Below are 19467 nucleotides of genomic sequence, written 5' to 3' on the forward strand. Positions count from 1 at the left end.
CATCTTTATTTTTTGTCCTTTTCTATTTTCTAAATTGCCCCAGCCTGAAGTAGCTGCTAGTCTCTTCCGTAGGCAAAAGGAAGATTAATCAAATGTGTTTGCTACGAACACGCCAGGAGCAGCCTGCTGGGAGTGCTGCTCTCAGATACGGCTTAATCTGTTCCTCAAAACATGGGCTGTTCTGCCACGAGTCTGTGTTAGGTGTTACGCAAGGTATAGCACTCCAAGGGTGATAGCTGGATTTTCCAAGTGTCCTGTAACGCTCTGCTCCAAAGCCTGTAAACTAAGTTTTGTTTGGAGTAAGAGGGGGAGACTCTCTAAATACGCAACTTCAGCGATGTGTTTTAAATTAAATGTAATGCCTCTCAACCTCCAGCCCCTGGTACCAGCACAGCGCTAGCAAACAGCGTTATCCAAATGAGGTGACATGTCTGAGACCCTTCAAACACAACAGCGTGAGGTTTAAAAATACTGGGGTTGAATTCCATTGTTCGGCTGAACTATAAGATGGTGGAGGATCATTAATACATCGGTCTGAGCTGTCTGTGGCTGCTTCCTACTATGGTAGTGTTGCTCCAAGCAAGCTGAGCTCTGCTCCTAACCTCTGGGCTGAGGCTGTCAGAACCGAGTTCAGCACTCAGCTGTTATCTACAACTGCAGCTCTTCCCCCCGCCTTATTTATAGCCCGTCTTCAGCCCACACCAACAGCGCTGTCGCCAGCAAACCTTCCGAGCTGTCCACTGCAGACAGTACAGCCCAAGGCCGTTAACGCTTTACACAGGCACCTGAGCTAAATGAGTAGTCATTTGTTCAGAACACAGTGGAAGAAACTATGCCATTAGCACCTCTTCCCGTATAACCCCTAGCCTTGCTTTTATTAGGAAGCAACGAGGAAAAAATGAGACTCGCTTCTGTCTCAGCAGAAGGCGGCTGAAGTCCAGTTTCTCGGACCTGCGCACTCACCTGTTGTACCAACACTTCTGTGTGAAAGCTACCCCTGCTGCCCCCTTTTTTTCAACTTGCAGAAATACATGTCACCAGCACTGGTACCAAACGTAAAGATTAGTGACGATACGAAGTCATTATTCAGAAAACAGCTCTCGCGCCGTCTGCATTGCTGTCACGGCGAGTTACATTCCACGGATGGTTTCAGCATTTCTGCATCCAGACAGCGCCTCACTGGTGAGCAAACTGAGCCCAAACTCTTCACTTATTTTTAAACATTTTTTTAAATTATGATCTGCAAGATTAACTCATAACTCGTCACCCAAATGAACTGCAAGCAGCACTTTGGAGTACAGCCATATGAAGAAAACGTGACACTCAGTGGGTTGCTAGGTACTTGAGTGCAGGAGTACGTGGCAAGAGATGTTGAGATAAAAAGCTTCATCTTCCTCCTCCTCCTCCTCCTCACGGCAACCCCCTGCTCTAAAGCGTTGTATGGATGAGCCCACTGATAGCTACAGAGGAAGAAAACAGTTCCCCATTATCTATAATGCCTAATAACTTGAGCTATTACATCAAACCCTAAATACAGAGGGCAGAAAATAGCCCTATTTTTACATTGGGGTGAATTTGCGAACGATTAGAACCCACATCCACCCCCAGGAGGGTGAGCGAGAAAGGAAAAAAGCCTCTGGGGGAGGAGACAGCAAATTTCCTTTGCAACCTCAGCTAGGAAAAAGCCACAGGAGAAGTCACGGGGCTGTAGAAGACAGGCCAGCAATCCACCCTCTGCTCAGTCTGCAGAGCTCTGAGCACCTGAAGTGTTCTTCTAAAATATTTCATCCCAACAATTTAACCACGTGGAAGTGCAGAGAAGCCTTCGGCCATCAGTTGAGCAGGCTCGGGCTATTTGCCTAATCAGGTCAAGTCCCTGTTATTTGTGTAAATAGAGACAATAGGAACTGAATCTATAAGGATTATCTCTTTACAATGGAATCTATAAGAGTTATCCTCTTCCAGCTCCTGGAGCTGCTGGCCAAGAACGTGCAGTGCGATGGGACCACTTTGATGCTTCCCTTTGAATTAGTGCTTTTGGGGCGGTGCCAACTTGCTCATAAACCAGACACGGGATTTTGCTGACATCACCAACTTTATGAGAAGAGGTAAAATTTACCAGTCTGGCTCTTCAGGCATGGCAAAGGAAAGGACTTTTAGGCCAATTTTACACGTGTAGGTTGAGGAGCCCCAGGAAAGCAGCTGAGAGGCCGGGAGCTTTCAGCACGTGCAGCGTGAGCTGCCCTTCACACGTCGCTCAGCCCAAAGGGACTGTTCGTGTCCCTGCAGACCCAGAGAGCGACTCTGAACGGCGGCCCGCCTCCAGGAACCGCTTGGTGTGTCCCATTCAGCCTCTGAGGCAGAGAGGCTACCATAATTAACTGAAATAAAGTTCAGAAACAACAACAAACGCCCAAAACCCGCTAAATCCAGGCTGCTACAAACCCCCTATTTATGCAGGTGGCAGAGTCAATTTTTCCTACAGAGGCAGGCATTGGAACACCGCTTTACTGCTGCCGTAAGATAACATCAGTGGCTAACAACAATCAAGCTGCACCCAGCTCATGCCTTCGTAACCAAGTCACGCAGCTCCAGCGCACCGTGATTGCAAAACACCGAGCATTTTGATCTTGTGCTTGCTGCTGCCCCGCGTGCAGCGAGGCAGGACACCCCGGACAGAAGTCGTGGCTTAAAAGAGGTTTCTCCTGTCACTGCCCTTCGCTGTGACTTAAGCACTAATGCGGACCTTCTGTTTAGGTACGAGACTGACCTGCACCAGGCAAACTACGGGCAGGAAAGCTCCCACCACCCCTTAATTCATCAAATGTGTGTCCTTTCCCTTCCTGGAAGAACAATCTCACTGTCCATGGCCAGGCTGACTCGGGGCTGCCATGCCAACAACTATTCATGGTGGAGCTCTTCGGCTTTCCAGGGATTCCTGCCAAATATTCATCATCTCGCCATGCTGCAATCAGCAGTTCCAGTCCTGTTTTGCAGTGGCCGCAGTTCACCTCTGGCTGTAAGTTATGGGTACCAAATCCTGTAGCATTATAAAATCTAAGCCTCTGGTTTGTGGGCACTGTCAGCTTCTCGGGACATCCCACCGAGGGGCTTTATACCTTCAGTGAACTGATAGTACAAGAACCCAAGCCACAGCCACCCAGCCGTGCTCACAAACCAGCCGTCAGGTGCTGGAAGTCTCAACCCCAACCAGAAAGTACGGACTCACGATGGGCTGCTTTCCAAACGCCACGCTGCTCTTGCTCACAGCTCCCAAACCTCTCATAGATCAAAAAGAAAGCCAGAAGGAAATCGCTATAGCATCGACTCAATCTCCCGTCCTTCAGAGGAGGCACGCAAACCGCAGGTGGCCTGTCAGAAACTAAGGCCAAGTTTCCAAAGCACCCAGAACTTGCTTTAACAAGTTCTCTGCCTCCCAACGTTACAGAACCTCCCCAAGCAGCACCGCCGACGTTTCTACCCACATCCCAGCATTGTGTCAAACAGATTCCGCAACAGAACAGCAAAAAGCTGTACGCGACGTGCCGAAACTAGCCTGAAGAACGAACGCGCACTGCACAGCACCACACGTAACTAAACCAGAGAAAGGCTACTGCTGCCGGTGGCTGCCTGCCACAGCGAGGAACAAGGTGCTCGTTCCCTTAGTCCAGGTTGAAGGACAGAGCTAATAAAGGTGTTGAAGTGAAATTCAAGCACCTAAAATTGAAGTCCTGGATTCCTTTCTCAAGTTGACGCTGACGCTGGAGCACACAGACTTCCCAGGTTACCTCCCTCCTCTTCTTGGAAATAGCTCTAACTCCTGAAGTCACTTTTCTGTGACTCAGGGCGAGACCAGCTCAGCATTTACCTCTTCCCTACGCCTCACCAGGTCCCACATGCTCATTAGGGAGGTCTCTACCTAAACCAGAAGGGCTTTTATCCGACAGATGTACTTTGAAAGACTAACAACATCCGACCTTTCACAAAACGGAGCTCCTGACTTAAAGCCTAATGGGATTAAGAGCTCCCCTCACCAGCTGCACTGCAGGCGTTGGTCTTTGAAGTCTTCACCAAGACTCTTCCATCCCAGTGAAAGCCCCGCTGGCAGTGTCCCACCACGCTACTCGGTTCCTCTTTTACCTGTCGCTAACAGCCCAGTGGAAAGGCAATCCTCACTGGGTTGGCACTGGGACTAGACTGGGGTTAGGAGCGGGCCATAGGCTTTCCCCTCTCCTCAGGGCAGGGGAGAGGAACGGCCGAGTTCTGCCTCCGATAGGCAACGCTTCCCTTCGTGCCACGGCTGCACGCCCAGCAGCCCGGTGTCCTACCCCAGGAATCCCGGTAGCAGGTTGTAAATGTCTCTACACCTATTTAAGGCCAGATGATGGATGTTCTTCCTTCCACCATGTAAAGCCTCTGAATTCATGGCATGGATGGTAAATCATAGCACAAAAGGAGATGACACCGATCTGTTTCCTAATCACCCTTTTCGGGCGATAGAGGCAGCAAGAACAAAAGCAGAAATCAAAGCACAGCGCAGGAAGGGTTAAACACCTCTTGCAAAAACTCAAATATTTCCAGGGCTGGAGCGTTACTGGGTGGAGGGTCCTTAAAACTTCTCAGAGCCCAGTATTTCCATAAGGGGAGCAAACACTCGACAGAATCCTCCAGCCTTATCGAATTGGCCGAGTTTCGGTGTGACATTATCCTCCGCAGAACAGACACCGAGAGGTTAGCTGGAGCCACCTCCCTTCCCACCTATTAAAAGCTGTCCTGGTGAGCTGAGGAAATGTTAAAGCCTGTCCCCGTACCCTGTTCCTCCTCTTGTAACAGCCAGCAGCAACGCCAGGACGCAGTAGTTACCCCGGCCAGCTAGACCTCAGGCTAATGCAAGAATTATTGGTTTTTTCAGAGTAATGCCAAACTTTCCCTGTGCTAGTTAAGCAGATACCTGCATTCCAGGCCCCGTGGGACTACCAGATCAACAGGGACAATTTAATCCATACAAACATTGCCTCCAGCTCACTTTCACTACGGACCTCAGCAGGAAAACCAGAAACTGAGGTTATGCAGTCTTCCCACTCCGTCGCTGGCTAACTAGGAGCCCGTCAAGTTTTACAAGGCAAAAAAGTTCCTCGGTCACAGACCGCAGCTTTTTGCGGGCTTCCCGACAGACAAACATTTATCTCAAGAACCATACGGACGGCAGCTCACACAGACCAGTCTAAGGAAGACGCGTATCCGCAGACTGCTGTTCTTGCTCTGCTGATGTCATCACGCTAAAGTTTCCTGAGAAACTATTTAGTATTCCAAGAGGATGAAGCCAAGTTACCAGCTTCAACTCATCAAACCGTACTGCACGTCAAGGAGTAACACAATATACTATACACTAAATGTTACGAAAAAAGCAGGAACAACAAAAATTGAGGGAACTTTTAAATAGTGAAATAGTTCCGGGAAGGAGCTGGCATCTTAGCAGCCTTTATAGCAAAGCGCAGGGCAACGCGTCGCCTCTCCAGCACAGGAACAGGCCCTTTTGTGCTGCCAGATCAACCCAAGTTCTTGCATCAACTGCCAATCTAAGTAGCTCACTTCTGCCAACCATTAAACTCTCCCAGCCCAGGGAGCCCAACTGGGAGAAGTTCCAAATCACCGAATCCCCCATTAGCCAAGCAGAGTGTGCCGCTGCTGCCTGCCCGACCAGCCACTTCCATTTAATTGGACTTTTTGTCCTCTGTAAATATTTAAGAAATTTATATCAAGTCCAAGTCTCAGGATGTGGGATTTTTCACCCCTCTCTGTCCTCTAGACAAGGCTCACAGCGCTCCGGAACGTACAGCTGAAAAAAAGATAGCTGAAGTGTCCACAGGCAAACGTTCAGAATGCAAGATCAGTGCTCCCGGCGACGCCACGTCTGGTCAAACACACGCCGCCAGGCAGGCCGTTCAGTAGATGGCATCCGTCGTCCTTTAAGAAATGGTACTGTCTGTGAAAGGCCAGATGGAGAAAATTCAATCCCTTTTAAAATTCGTAAGTCAGGAACTGTATTGCTCTTGTTAGATCCCCAAACCATCACTCTATTTGCATGCATCGGTGTTTTGACGGGATGATAAAGGAGGAAAAGGAATCTGATCTCCAAACTTACAAAGTCCTTGGCCTTTCTGGGGAAGCGATCTGAAAGGGAGGCTTTCACAGCGTAAACATCCGTCAGCGACCCACCGCAGCGGAGGCTTCCCCTCCACATTCCATACCCAGCATTGCACAACCACTGAGGTTCACAAAGTAAGCGCAAGGCTCAAGACAGTAAGTGAAAACATACATTTTTCTATTTTCTTGTTGTCATCAACAGTGATATACGTGGACTAGCCGAATGGCTTTACTTAATATATAAATTGTTACGTTGAAGCTCCCCACATGAAAGTTTTATTCTTCCCTGAGCTGTGTTTGCACCAGAATAATTTTTTTTTCCCCTCACCCGAACACCCGGCCCCAGGCATCTCCCTACCTCCTCTCCATCAGCTTCCAAATGACATCTTAACCAGCCCGCCGGTCCCAGGAATGCTGCAGGAATTGCAGCGGCAGCCCCTCCTCCCCCTTTCCAGGCCAGCGTTCCCCCTGCCCTGTCACCCTTCCCTCCGACATCTGGTCACCGGCCCGGCACAAACGTTAATTATCACCAGGGCCTTAGGCCAGAGCTCCAGCAATTCAGCAACAGCTTCGCAGTTCTTGCCCCAGCTTCTCAACACGCTTCAACCAACCGACCTTTTCAGGGCCATGAAGTGAACAGATAAAGGATTTTAAAAAAAAGTAAAAAAAAAAAAAGGCAGCAAAAAGGTTTGCAGAGTTAAGAAGGAAAAGAAGGATGGGAGAGGAGTGGGAATATTTTGGAGGTAGGTTCAGGCATGAATTCACAGGATTACTTTTCAAACTGTCACCCTGGCAGCACAGGAATGTAACAGGTAGAGGAATCATTCTTTAGGCCCACATGGGATCCTTTTGATGAAGAAACTACAACAAAATTGACTGCAATGTACTTGAGTTTTGCTGGGTACTACATAAAGTTGTATCAATTTACTGATGGGCTGTACTGGACACACATTATCTAGAATATGCTACTTTAAGCCCTGCCTAAGGCTATTTAGTTTGAAATCCTAGGTTTATACTGAGTTTAAGCCCACCTAAGGTCACTAAATTTAAGACCCCTGGAGACTGCGCTAATTTAGATCTGTTTTTTAAAAGGTATTTGGTTATGGTATATTTGTGTAACTTGAAATTACAGTGGCAGACACAGCCTTTGAGATTTCCTTACAGCTGAGATCGAAGCTGTGAGGAAATAAGGTTTGCTGAATAAGAAATACTCCCTGCTTCTGCCCTGGATGCATCAGGTTCCACATCACTGAGCTCCTGAAAAGCAAGGAGGGAAGAATCACCACACAAAAACAGGCCTAATGAGGAAGACAGTTATTGAAAGGAGAAGAAAAAAATAGAAGTCCTAATTAATCGGAAATCTCTCTGTAATCAGCAATAACAGAAAAAGCAGCAGCAGCTCAGTTAGAAAGCATATTGGCCAGCAGTCCTCACTTCCTTCTATTATCTCTGCTTCACAATTCCTGGAGTCCCAAGATCTGGAAATCAGAATTAGAAATACTGCCAATATTTCAGGTGTTATCAGCACATTACAGAATAAAGCATGGGCACACCTCCTGCTTCGGACCACGCATTAGTTAGGTAATTCCTAGCCACATCATGAATGTGCACTGCTTTTAGACTCTGGTAAATTAAGACTTTTAGCCCTTACCCAAGTCTATGTAAGGTTAGAAGAAATTCTGTCCCTTTGCGTCTCTTCTGTCTTTCCTATCGCCAAGTAGGAAAAATTTAAAACTTACTAACGACATCTGTGATTTAAAGCCAAGGATTTCAAGCAAACACATCACTCCATCCTCATCCAGCCCCAGAGACTAGCACTTGATGGCAATGGCTTTCTTGCCTCACCTACAAATTGCTTCACTTTGGGGAGCTTACCTCACGGATTTGACACAGTCTGAACTTCAGGTTTTGGCTTTATGATCTTTTCTTCTAGGGTGCACAGCACATGATTAAGGGGCGGAATGAGGTCAGCTGCTTATTACAGGCTAATTGTTATATTCTCTGAACTAGAATACCAGTAACTGAATTTGAGAGTACGAGATCTCTGCAAAACCAGAGATCACATTCTAAAATTAGAGCACTAATGAAGGCTCATTAAGAGGCAAGAATCCCTCTAGAATTCTGAAGCTCGTGCTAAATATATCTATCTATATAATCTCAAATGCACTCGACATGTATGGCATCTTAAAGTTCTTTACTCACTTACCGTACAACGATTAGCCAAGACTACACACAAGCTATATAACCCCAACACATCAGGTACTTACAGAGCTATTGCTTGCAGGATCTGGCTGAACTTTTCACTTTCAATAAGGAGCCAAGTTCTCAGAAAAACAAAGCAGCAAGGACACAACTCTATTTTGACAGCTATCTTAAGGCGTTTTTAGGTGTACCTGGACTTGTTTGCTAAAGCTGCACGTAAGCACGCTGATGTTTTCTTTACAGCGCACTCATCTTGAAGTAGTTTTAGTTTCCCGTCTGTTCTAAAAGGAAAGATTATCAGATTATCTACAAACATACTACAGATGGGGTTTAGTAAAACTGTGGTTCTCCGACTTCCTGTTCAATATAAATGTTCAGAGAAATGCGTAAGGCCAGTGGTTTCCATCTGCGAGTAACGACCTATTTAAAGGAACCACTAGAATAAAATGGCTGAGCAGCCTGCAAAATATACATCACATACCTCACATACTTCTCTCATCAAAATTAAACGTGTCCTTCCTTTAGTTTAATAACATCAAGAACTCCATTCTTTCGTCCACAACAGAGGCTTGGAATACAACTAGAAAGCTAATGAAGCTACCCAACTTTCAGATGCAGAACACAATCTGATGAATGCTCGAGTGTGAGGAGAAAACAAAGCAGGTTTTTTTTTAAAAAAGAGATGCTTTGAATTTGCTTGTTCATGTATATTTCTTTCTGTTGTGAAAGACATGCAATGAGCTGAAATCTATTCACTGCGTCACACAGCAATGGTACAAACAGATTCTTCATAAAAGAACAGGATCAGGCCTCTCATCCACCAGAATGCAATTAAGAAAATGTTTGCTCTAACTGAAATACAGCCATTTGGTGTATTTGCTTAATGAAAGAGCGGTAACAGCTTATGCCAATTCAATCACCAAGACAGCAGCACATGCTTTTCTGTTCTTCTCATATAGTCTTCAAATAACCATAATTCAATTTGATATTTTGGAAAGTCTAAAGCCCATAAAATTACAGAGAGAACAGATACCTGGCTGTTTTCTTTTTTGAAATGGATAAACTATTAGACTCCTCCTTTCTAAGATGAGACATACCGAAATATTTCCAAAATAGACTATAATAGAAGTAATCTGCCTATTCTTTTTGTTAGCATTTTTCTAACTGATATAATGCACATCACAGAGGGAGAGAATTTTTACCCTTATCTGCATTATACATCTGCACCTAGGGGGAAGCTTGTTTTCCATGTCATGCATTTGTATCAAGTAGCCATTTTTCCTCTCATACGCAAAACTACTTTTCAGCTTTGTAGAAAAAGTCTGTGTGCTCCAGCATACCTGTGGTAACAGAGTAAATACAAAAGGAACCAAATTGCCAATATAAAGATAAAAACGCATGTTTTAGTAAAAAGTAAGGAAATCAGAACTGTAAGAAAAATAAGAGCCAGATGTAATTCCTCCTCCCACACATCAAGCCACAGAACTGAAACGGTTTCTAGATTACACAAAGCAGCTCACCTTTGAAACGCTGATGTTGAGAATTTGTATGTGAAGCAATACAACTTTCCTTCAAAAGGTGAGGGAAAACACATGAATTCAAACATTACCTGATGAAAACATGAAGTATATAAACATGGCAAAACCAAGACAATATGTGTATTTGCATAATTTAACATTTCTACAGCAATGCAAGTGAAGAGGCATGAATCCTCTTCATATCATTTTAAATGTCAGTGCTGTATACAGAATGTGAAGTGCTTTGAGTCATGCTGTAAAACCTTTTAGTAACACACTGAAATAAAACTAAACTGCATTTTAAAATAAATGTTCATGTACAGACTTTAAGTGATTACAGGGTTTAGTAAGGATTGAGGAAATGACTGTAATTCTCCAACACTGGCTCAATTCTGTACACATAGAAATCAGTCAGCTACAAAAGTGTCCTGTAAGTTGCAGCCCAGCACACCAAACTTCTCCTTTACAGCACATGTAATGCCTTATAAAGACAAATTAATTCAATAAACACAGCAAGAGAAAAGTGCTGCTTTCAGCCACGCCCAAGCAGCTCCTCCAGACTTTAACAGGAGTGTGAGCCCAAAGGGTAGCATACAAACAAGAGAGTAAGACCTTTTCCACAAAGGAGTACAAACCACTGTATTTACAAATCGATCAAGCACACTTAGCCCTGGACAGAATTTAGACATTGTTTTCATCATAAACAACAGGCTTATTACACACTTCAGATTCTAATACTTTTAGTTTTAGCAGGAATTTTTTGAAATGAAAGTTCCAAATAAACCTCCAATACAGGTAGTCCCTTACACTTAATAAATAAGAAGCATCAAGAATCTTCATGGCATTGAGATGCATAGAACTATTAAATGGTTTCAGAGTCTATTTAAAAAAAAAAAAAAAAAGAAAAGAAAATCCTTTGTTACTGTGAAAATCATAGTTTATGTTCTTCAAAGAATGGTATGGTCAAGTGGTATGGTCAAGTGCCAAAACAAGCAGCAGGATGAGAGGCCATTATTGCATGCCAAACCATTGTTCTTGATCTGCCCACTGAGCTGCTTCGCTGTCGCTGCCTTCCAAGTCCCCCTCTTCTCCACTTCCCTCCATATCATCCACATCTTCTTCCTGGGTTGCATCTGTTGGACTTTCCTCTTTTTCCATTTTCTGCATTCCTTCTAGTGACTTCTGATCATTTGGATCCAAACTGAGGAAAGTAAAAAAAAGAAAGCATTCTCCTAAAACATTTTTTCTTGTATTTGTGCTGTTATTGTAAAGAAAAAATAAAAAATTTTTTTAAAAAAATCTCATCTTCTTCTCTGCACTTCCTGTTTAACACCATCAAGAAGTTCAATTTCGTGGATAATGCAACTTCACCTCAGGATGACCATAACACTGAGTATTAAATCTTTATATAAAACAATTTTGATCCGCAAGAACATGCTTATCTAAACATCACACTCTTCCAGAAAACTTAGTCAACTCTTCCAGACAATACTAATTATAAAGTAACATGAAATCAGTAAAAATTTAAATGACTATGACTAAATATATTATATGGAAGCAAAAAACAGCTGACCCATTTAAGCTATATAAGTTTATAGTGGACATAATGTGCTAGATTTAACTAGGTAAATTTAACTTGTTGAAATCAAAACATGGTAACATTTAACATGATAACACCCTAAAATAACATTTAGGTTATATTAAATTGAATCACACTATTTAAATTTACTTAATAGCTCATTTTTATATAGCACCTTCTAGTCTAAAGGAATGGATCTTAAGGTGCCCGACTATATAATAATTAAGAACTATAAATAAGTCCATGCCTTAATCCTTCCGTTAGTCAAGGAATCGCACACCTAGTGACATGCTTAGCATTAACGCAGTCCCTAAATTTTGCACTTCTCAGTTCAAAGCCTCATGACCAACTAATTCATTAACAGGACGCCATTTGTATGTTTTTATTTGTTTCAAGGCAGAATGATATAAAGCCACCTCTGATGCACGTCCTTATCAATTAGTGGTTCAACTTTTTACTTAGTCAAGTTGATTATTCATATTATTCATTCTCATTATTAATTCAGTTGATTATTCATTCTCATTATTCATTCAGTTGATTTATTTATAGGAACCTGTCCAGGGTTCCTATAAACATACCGCAATCTCAGAGTCTCTGCTTTACCTTAGGGCAATACTGTACTGGTCCATTGCTTCCTGATATTCATTGACAGCTACAAGAAAGTCTCCCAGTATTCGGTGCAGAACACAGTCACTCTGATTAGCCAGTGCATTCCTCAGCAACGCAATTCCATCTTCATACTTCTGTTCTCTACCTGTTTATATGCAAAACTATAGTTTTAATTAATAGTTTAGATAAATCTATAAAAAGCCAGAGTGTACACAGAGAGTCATTGTAACACAAGACTATTTCTTCCTTCAGAACTGTCAGCATGGGGGATAGTAGTGATACACTTTTTGCAAGATTAACTCTAAACAATGGCTTTTTGTTGCAATAACGGCTATGCTTACAATTACATATACTTTGAAGTCAAAACACTTTGTTTGCAGTTCTTTTAAGTGCTGGTGTAATACCAGTTGCTAGATGCAATTAATTCCTGTGATTTTTCCTTCAGGATAGGACTGATAAATCCCTGGGCTGTAACATCAGTTATATTCTTCACGTTGATGAGGCTGCAGAAACACTCTTCCATGTAAAACAGTATGCTTTAAATAAACTGAGATGGGGAAAAAAAAGGAACTTACTAAGAAGTTCTGCTTTCTTTACCACAGCTTTAATGTAATCAGGTCTTTGTGTTAGTGCTTTGTCCAATAACGTTTTTGCTTTTTCCTGCGTGACTGGGTCTTCGAGACAGACTGTTGCTAACAGAGTGAGTGTCTGTGCATTTGCTCCCAGAGTTTTATACACATTATTTGCCATAACCATAGCTTCACGGATACTGTTGGATGCTAGGTAACATTCGATGAGACCTGATGATATAAAAAGGAAAACATTTCAGTTTTTGAGTTAGCACTACCGACGCTCAGCCCTCCTCAATTATTTGCACTTAGTAGCACTGAGACTCCAAACAACTGACACTCCAATAAGCAAATACAAATTGCAACTGAGAAAGTGACTCTATACATTTTAACATAACCATTCTACAGATAATTGACTTTTATTTAATCACTTTTATTTACGCGCAGGTACTAAAAAAACCCAAAGCCTAAGACTAAGTACACCTAATCTAAGATTTTTGTCCAATTCCAGTACTGAGATATTAATACTTCACCCGGACTCTTCACAATTCACTATTTACTTGAAGCTGCTGTTGAGATCAACAAGATTTAAATAAATATGACAAAAGTATGACAAAACGAAGCTCCCAGTAGAACTAACCATACAGTTCACGTTATCATCCAAAAGTCATCTGCTCAGAACACCCACGTCTGTTTATATCCAGATTAAACAAAACAAAAAACAACAAAAAAATGCCTGTATTTATAAGAATGATTTTCAGGGCTTTCTCTAGTATCCCTCATCTGACCACTTCTACCCAGGCTTTCTAGGTTTTCGGGTAGTAATAATTTACCTGCTAGAAAGTCAGCAGGAGAAAAGAACTCCTGTTTAGTCCCTTGCCTAATCATCATCATCATGACACCAACCTTCACACCAAACCAATACTGTACATGTGAGTAGCTTCACTTCACTCACCTTCATAGCAATCCAGCCTGCAAGGTGCAAGACGTATTGCTTCACGAAAGTGTATAATTGCTTCCTGTACTCGGCCCATATTCCTCAGAGCAGCTCCTTTCAGCAGGAGAGCTTGTACACTGTTACTATTAAGCTGGATAGCTTTGGCTCCTAAGTATAAGGCACGAGAGTATCGTTTACTGTAGAAACTATGACACCTATGGAAAGACAAGAGGGATTGTAAACATGTACTGCCTGTGGTGCCTGCGCACATTCAGAGAGGTTTAAAAGCAGAAAGAAGAAGGAAAAAAAAAAAGAAAAAAAAAAAAGAAAGAAGTTACAGGCAACTGTTGAACTTCTTGCATTTGAAGTTAAGAATGTATGTTCAGGAAAAACAACTCTTCAGGAGTTTAAAAAAAAATGAATGTTAACTGTTACAGCTATTTAATGTATCGTTGTTATTGCACAGATGCGGTAACTCTAATAGGTTTAAACATACTGAAAACAACCAAAATAGATATTTATGGATAGCTAATTTAAGTTACCCCAAGAACAGAATAGATAGAATAGAAAAGCACCTTCTGAACAAAAAAGCTGAATCCACTGTGTCAACTGTAATGCTGCATGCAGCTAATCAAGAGTGGAGGAAAGAGAGGAAACAAAACAACTTACCCAGATACTACCCAGGGTTCCGCATGTTGATCAGAAATATTGAAGAGACGGCAGCCCAAGTTCTCCACATCCTCTAGTCGACCTTCGCGTGCCAATAAATAACCATACACATCCATTCCTAAAGTGACACATTTGAAGATCAATCATCAAGAAATGGAAAGTTCATTCACAACAAGAAAAAACAAAAACAAACCCACAAACACCTACTTTAAACTGTGCAACTACCAGTAACGGTTCAAGATACACAGGCTCTGAATGTAAATTCTGAATTGAAATCCAGGTACAACAATATACAATATTCCACTGCATGCTTGATTGCATGTAGCTGCTACTCCAATATCACTCATCAGATCATTACAGGAGGTAAACTTTCTTTTAGGATTTACTTGCCTTTTATTAAGTAAGGATCCAGCATTTGTGCTTGTTCAAATTTTAGAATAGAGTTCTTATTATCTCCGGCTCTGAAATACAGGTCTGCTAAGCTCCCCAGTAAGTCTACGTTATCCCTCAGCAATGACTTTTTCTCTAAAGAACTTTAAAAGAAAAGAAAGAGCCTGTTACTTATATGTCATTTTAAATATAATTATATATAAATATTAATATATTATTTGATTACATCATGCTCTTTGAACTCTTACCAAATGGTATTTATTGCTCTTGTGTTATCTCCAGTATGCACAAAAGCATATGCCTTGATCCACACTGAAAGCCAATCCAAATTAGGAATACTCTGAATTACGTTGATTGTCATAGAGGCCACTTCCGCACCCTTCACCGACAGCGAGAGCAAGCCTATTCAGAACGGTATATACATCAATTTCAGCTACCATAAACTGCTTTTAATACAAATTAATTGTCTGAAGACAGAAACTCCATCCCTTGACATGCATAAACAAGCAGCTTGTGCAATGCTTTTTATAATTTGCATAATGTAGGCATTACATATTACATGCAAATGCAAGACAGTTACCTAGTCCCAAGCATAATTCAAATTATAATACTGTTTAATACTGAAATACTAACAGTGTGCAGACACCTACCTAGTATGGCATCAAGCGCTAAAGGGCACTGCCTTAGTACTTCTTTGTAGCTCGTAACAGATGACCGTTCTTGACCTGCTTTCTTGTATAGATTTGCCAACATCATATTGATCTACAAGCAATAAAAATGTTGGTAGAGTCAAGCATGAGAGAGGAGAAAGCCTCACTAAGAAAAGGTCGCAACTTTGTCTTCAAGCATGCCTGCCTGCCTCCCTCCCTCCTGTCCTGGGCAGAAGACAAAATTACCTGCTCCTTTTCTGAGAAGACTATAATCTACCATATAGTATAAAATTAAAATTGTTGCTTCTTTCTGAGTCCAAAGATAAAATTTACATTCTTTTGTATTTGCATAGTGCATCTTGAAATCTCAGTGTTTTGCATATAAGAAGTCAAAAGATAGGCAAGCTTTTATATATGATGCCAGGAAGGACCTATATATCCATTACATTAGCCTTCTTTCAGTTGATCTCTCCAAACCAATGGAAGTCTTTGAGAGAATTAGCTTAGGAAGGCAGAGAAAGTTTCCATTTAGCCTCTGAATGAAGTCATGATTGATAACAGAAATTATTTGAGCTCTACACAACACAAGTAGCTGGTTTCTACTACAATACTTTACTTTACTAGTGTGTATAGGTAAAACGTTTGCTTTCCTCAATCTTTTCTTCTCTTTCTGTTCCATAAATTGGTCTTTAAACAGAACACTTTAACATTACTAGAGTCTAAGCCACGTACACTGTTAGCACAATACAGGAATACATGAAACACAGCTGATTGACCTGATGTGTTAATCTTAAGTCCTTACGACATAACAGCCAGCAAGCAAAGACTCAACATATTTGGCACTGCAGACCACAATGGGATCTAAACATTTAACATTATCTAAACTGTTACTAAAAAGGATTAAAAGATTTTAAAAGGTGGAGCACTGGCATTCCTTTTACTTGCCAAAAATCTTCAGCCTTTCAAGGATCTTAGATTCCTCAAACTATACAATAAGACACGAAGTGCCATTCCATACACATTCTAGGTTCCAGAATATATTAAAACACTTGCTCACAGCAATCACAATTTAGCAAGTTATGTTGACTGGCTAATAGGGAAAACACCATAGAACAGTCAGCCTTGTAAGACAACTAGGCTACAAGTCTCCCCTTCAGCTCTAGCAGGTGACACCGTGCCTTTCCCGTCCAGTGGTCTTCCACAGAGACAACCACTCCACTTTGTGGTTACAACCAGGCGAAGTACATTAATTTAAACAATTGCTTTGGCTCTCACATTCACGTCTGACTCAGAACTGCAGAAAATTATTCAGTCAGGTATCTGGCAACCGCTTACTAACTTGCAGTAGCTCAGCTGTTTGCAATCGCATAAATTTTTCTCCTGGTAGATATGATCGATATTGCTTTTGTTGAGACCATCCATTATTCTTTGCCCTATGAAAACTATTTATGATAACATGCAAAGAAGAACTATTGAATGGATGACACAGATTCCAAGCCTTATGTATAGATATACAAATACTTTACTTTTTTTAATTCTAAAAGTTTGTATTTTTTTCATCCTTGTACACAAAGAAAATTCTGTACCTGCCATGTGCAGTACTAAAGAGTTAAGCAGGTAATTCACACAAATGAATAAAGATGCACACAAGCATTTAACTCTTTTCACTTTTTTTTTTAATTCTTTCTAACAGAGGGAATACAGAATTTGCCTGATTTTAAAGAAAAGAGGCCAAATAAGCTAAGCTAATTTAAACATTAGGAAGCATTTCCAAACAACATTTAACTAATACAAAAGCAAACACCAAGACACAATGCCATTATACCTATAGGTTACGTTCATTTTTGTCCAGATACTGGCCTACAGATTCAAGATATGCTGACCAAGGACCTGGGACAAATGTCTGCCAGAACTAACCTTTGGGGTCCTCTGTCTGGAAGGAATCCCATCAAGAATAGCAATGGCATCTTTATCTTGCTTCAGCATTGTATAACATTCAGCCATTTTATATTTCACTTCAATTTCAGATGGTAAACACTGAAATAAAAAACAAACTTTAAAGTACAATGCTGTTTTAGTCAAGTAAAAAAAATGAATAAGGTTTCCTCATTAAATGCTTACACTATGTTGAAAAAATCTAGTGCAAGAAAGTTAACAATGCAACCTACTGCTAGCTCATATCTCTCCTGTTTCAAATGAAAAGCATGAACTACACATACAAAGAAATCTCGTGTTCGAGACCATATTAAGTTTTGCATTAGAAAACACCACACTGATATTTTCAAAACAAATTAGCCTTAAATGTCAGGTTTATTTGACATGATAAATCCATAATCTAAAGTATTTAAAAGACATGTAGATGTGGCACTTAGGGACATGGTTTAGTGGTGGACTTGGTAGCGGGAGGTTAACGGCTGGACTTGATGGTCCTTAAGGGTCTTTTCCAACCTAAATGATTCTACGATTCTATAAATATTGAGTCAACAACATTCATTGTAAGGAGGAACACGATCATTTTATGCAGCACACTAGTAAATTTTTAAATACCTGGCTTTGGGGAGTTGATGCAGCATTCCCAGTAGAAGGTCTTACTTTTGAAGTTTTACTTAATGCTTTTTTCTGCTGCAAGGCCATTGTATACTTACTTACAGCATTTCTATATTCTTTATCATGGAAGAGAGAGTCTGCATGATATACGAGGAGCTGGTATTTCTGAGATGGTGAAAACAGTTCCCTAGAAAAAATGCAAACAGAAAGGCTGAGATCAGCTAACTCCTTAAGAATGAAAACCTTACAGATCCAAAGTATCTGTAGCTTTGGTTTGTCTGGCTTCAACTTCCAACTGCTGCTGCTTCTTTACTCCGCTGGAAGGGCCTTGGGTAACAGGGACTACCTCCTCACAAAGGGATTATCTCGCCAATTTCTTTTATCTGTATACAAACAAACGTGATAGCCACTCCTGACAGCTCCTCAGTAACAACAGCTTATGTTTAGCTGCTTGGCCACTGCTTTCCATTATGGAGCAGCCCCCATCCTCCCCGTAACAAAACACACGTTGTCCATTAAAGCTTATTTTGTCTGAATGGACTCAAGCTCACAAGGCAAGCCAGCTCCTTGTACAGCTATCCTGGTCCTAGTCCACATGTTCCTACATTTTACAAACCCCCTTTCATAACACTTCCAGTACGTTTGCAGAAGTGTTGAAGAGTTAGGGTTTCAGAATGGGATTTTGGCTTCAATTAGTACCTCAAAACGCACCCAAAATGTAAAATGGTACTTTACAGGGAAGTCCTGAAAAATAAAGAGAATCACTTGAGTCAGGGGAAGAGCCGTGACCTACACAAGGCACCCTCGGAAGGACAAAATCGCTCCAGCTCTACCAGGACGCTCGCGTTGTACCGCGTACCCCAAGGGGTCCAGGCTGCGCTGCTCATGCTGAACCCCGGACAGAGCCGGGCTTCATCCCCTGCAGGGCCGGGGACAGGGGCACGGCGCCCGCACCACAGAGCCCGGCGGGACGGACAGCTCTAAAAGCCAACCTGTCTCCTTCCCTGCTCATAAGACAGCCCCCGCCACCCTGCGAGGTCCCTCCTGGCCGCTCCCTCAGCACCACCGGTCCTGTCAGCCCGCAGCCACCCGGCGCGCCCTCTCGCGGGAGGGCCACTCACGGGTTATTGCCGCTCATCGTGAGGAGAAGCCCGCTGAGGAGCCGCACGTTAGAGTGGAGCCCGGCGGACGCCATCTCTCGTACGTGCTCCACCACACTCATGCCGGCGGCGGGAAGGCGCGGAGCGGGAGAGACACACGGCAAAGAGTAAGACAACGCCGCCGCCGCCCGCCGGCACTCCAAAATGGCGCCACCGAGGGGGCCTCCCGGGCCGCTGCCTGCAGGCGCCTGCGGCACTGCCTTCACGGAGGAGGCGCGGCCCGACAGGCGTGCGGAAGGGCAGCCCGGGGCGGTGCGCGCCGCGCGCCGCGCCAGGCCCCCCGGAGCCCCGCGCCTGCGCAGTGGTGGGGCGGGGCGGGGCGGGACGGGTGTAGCTCAGCGTGAGGGGAGCGGTGCGGCCTTAGGTTTTCACGCGGGGTTTTTACATAGCTGTGTGTGCACAGCTCTTGAATCTGGTCCTTTTTCTCCTGAGACTTTATTATCTGCTGGTTCCGGCAGCTAAATGTGACAGAGGTACAGAGATAACGAAGC

At 42.7% G+C, this 19467-nt stretch overlaps 1 protein-coding gene across 1 annotated transcript; it reads right to left on the reverse strand.

The window, feature by feature from the left end:
* Positions 1-9732: 9732 nt before the first annotated feature.
* Positions 9733-19150, reverse strand: ANAPC7 (anaphase promoting complex subunit 7). The gene is made up of 11 exons (XM_075167745.1): positions 18938-19150; positions 17817-18003; positions 17187-17306; positions 15270-15381; positions 14868-15021; positions 14620-14762; positions 14230-14347; positions 13579-13775; positions 12630-12854; positions 12049-12199; positions 9733-11067 (listed from the first exon to the last, which is right to left on the reverse strand). Exons 1-11 carry the CDS (start codon positions 19036-19038, stop codon positions 10878-10880), a joined length of 1698 nt encoding a protein of 565 aa, XP_075023846.1. The 5' UTR covers positions 19039-19150; the 3' UTR covers positions 9733-10877.
* Positions 19151-19467: the final 317 nt, after the last annotated feature.

This window comes from Calonectris borealis, chromosome 18, assembly GCF_964195595.1.
Source record: "Calonectris borealis chromosome 18, bCalBor7.hap1.2, whole genome shotgun sequence".
NCBI lineage: Eukaryota > Metazoa > Chordata > Aves > Procellariiformes > Procellariidae > Calonectris > Calonectris borealis.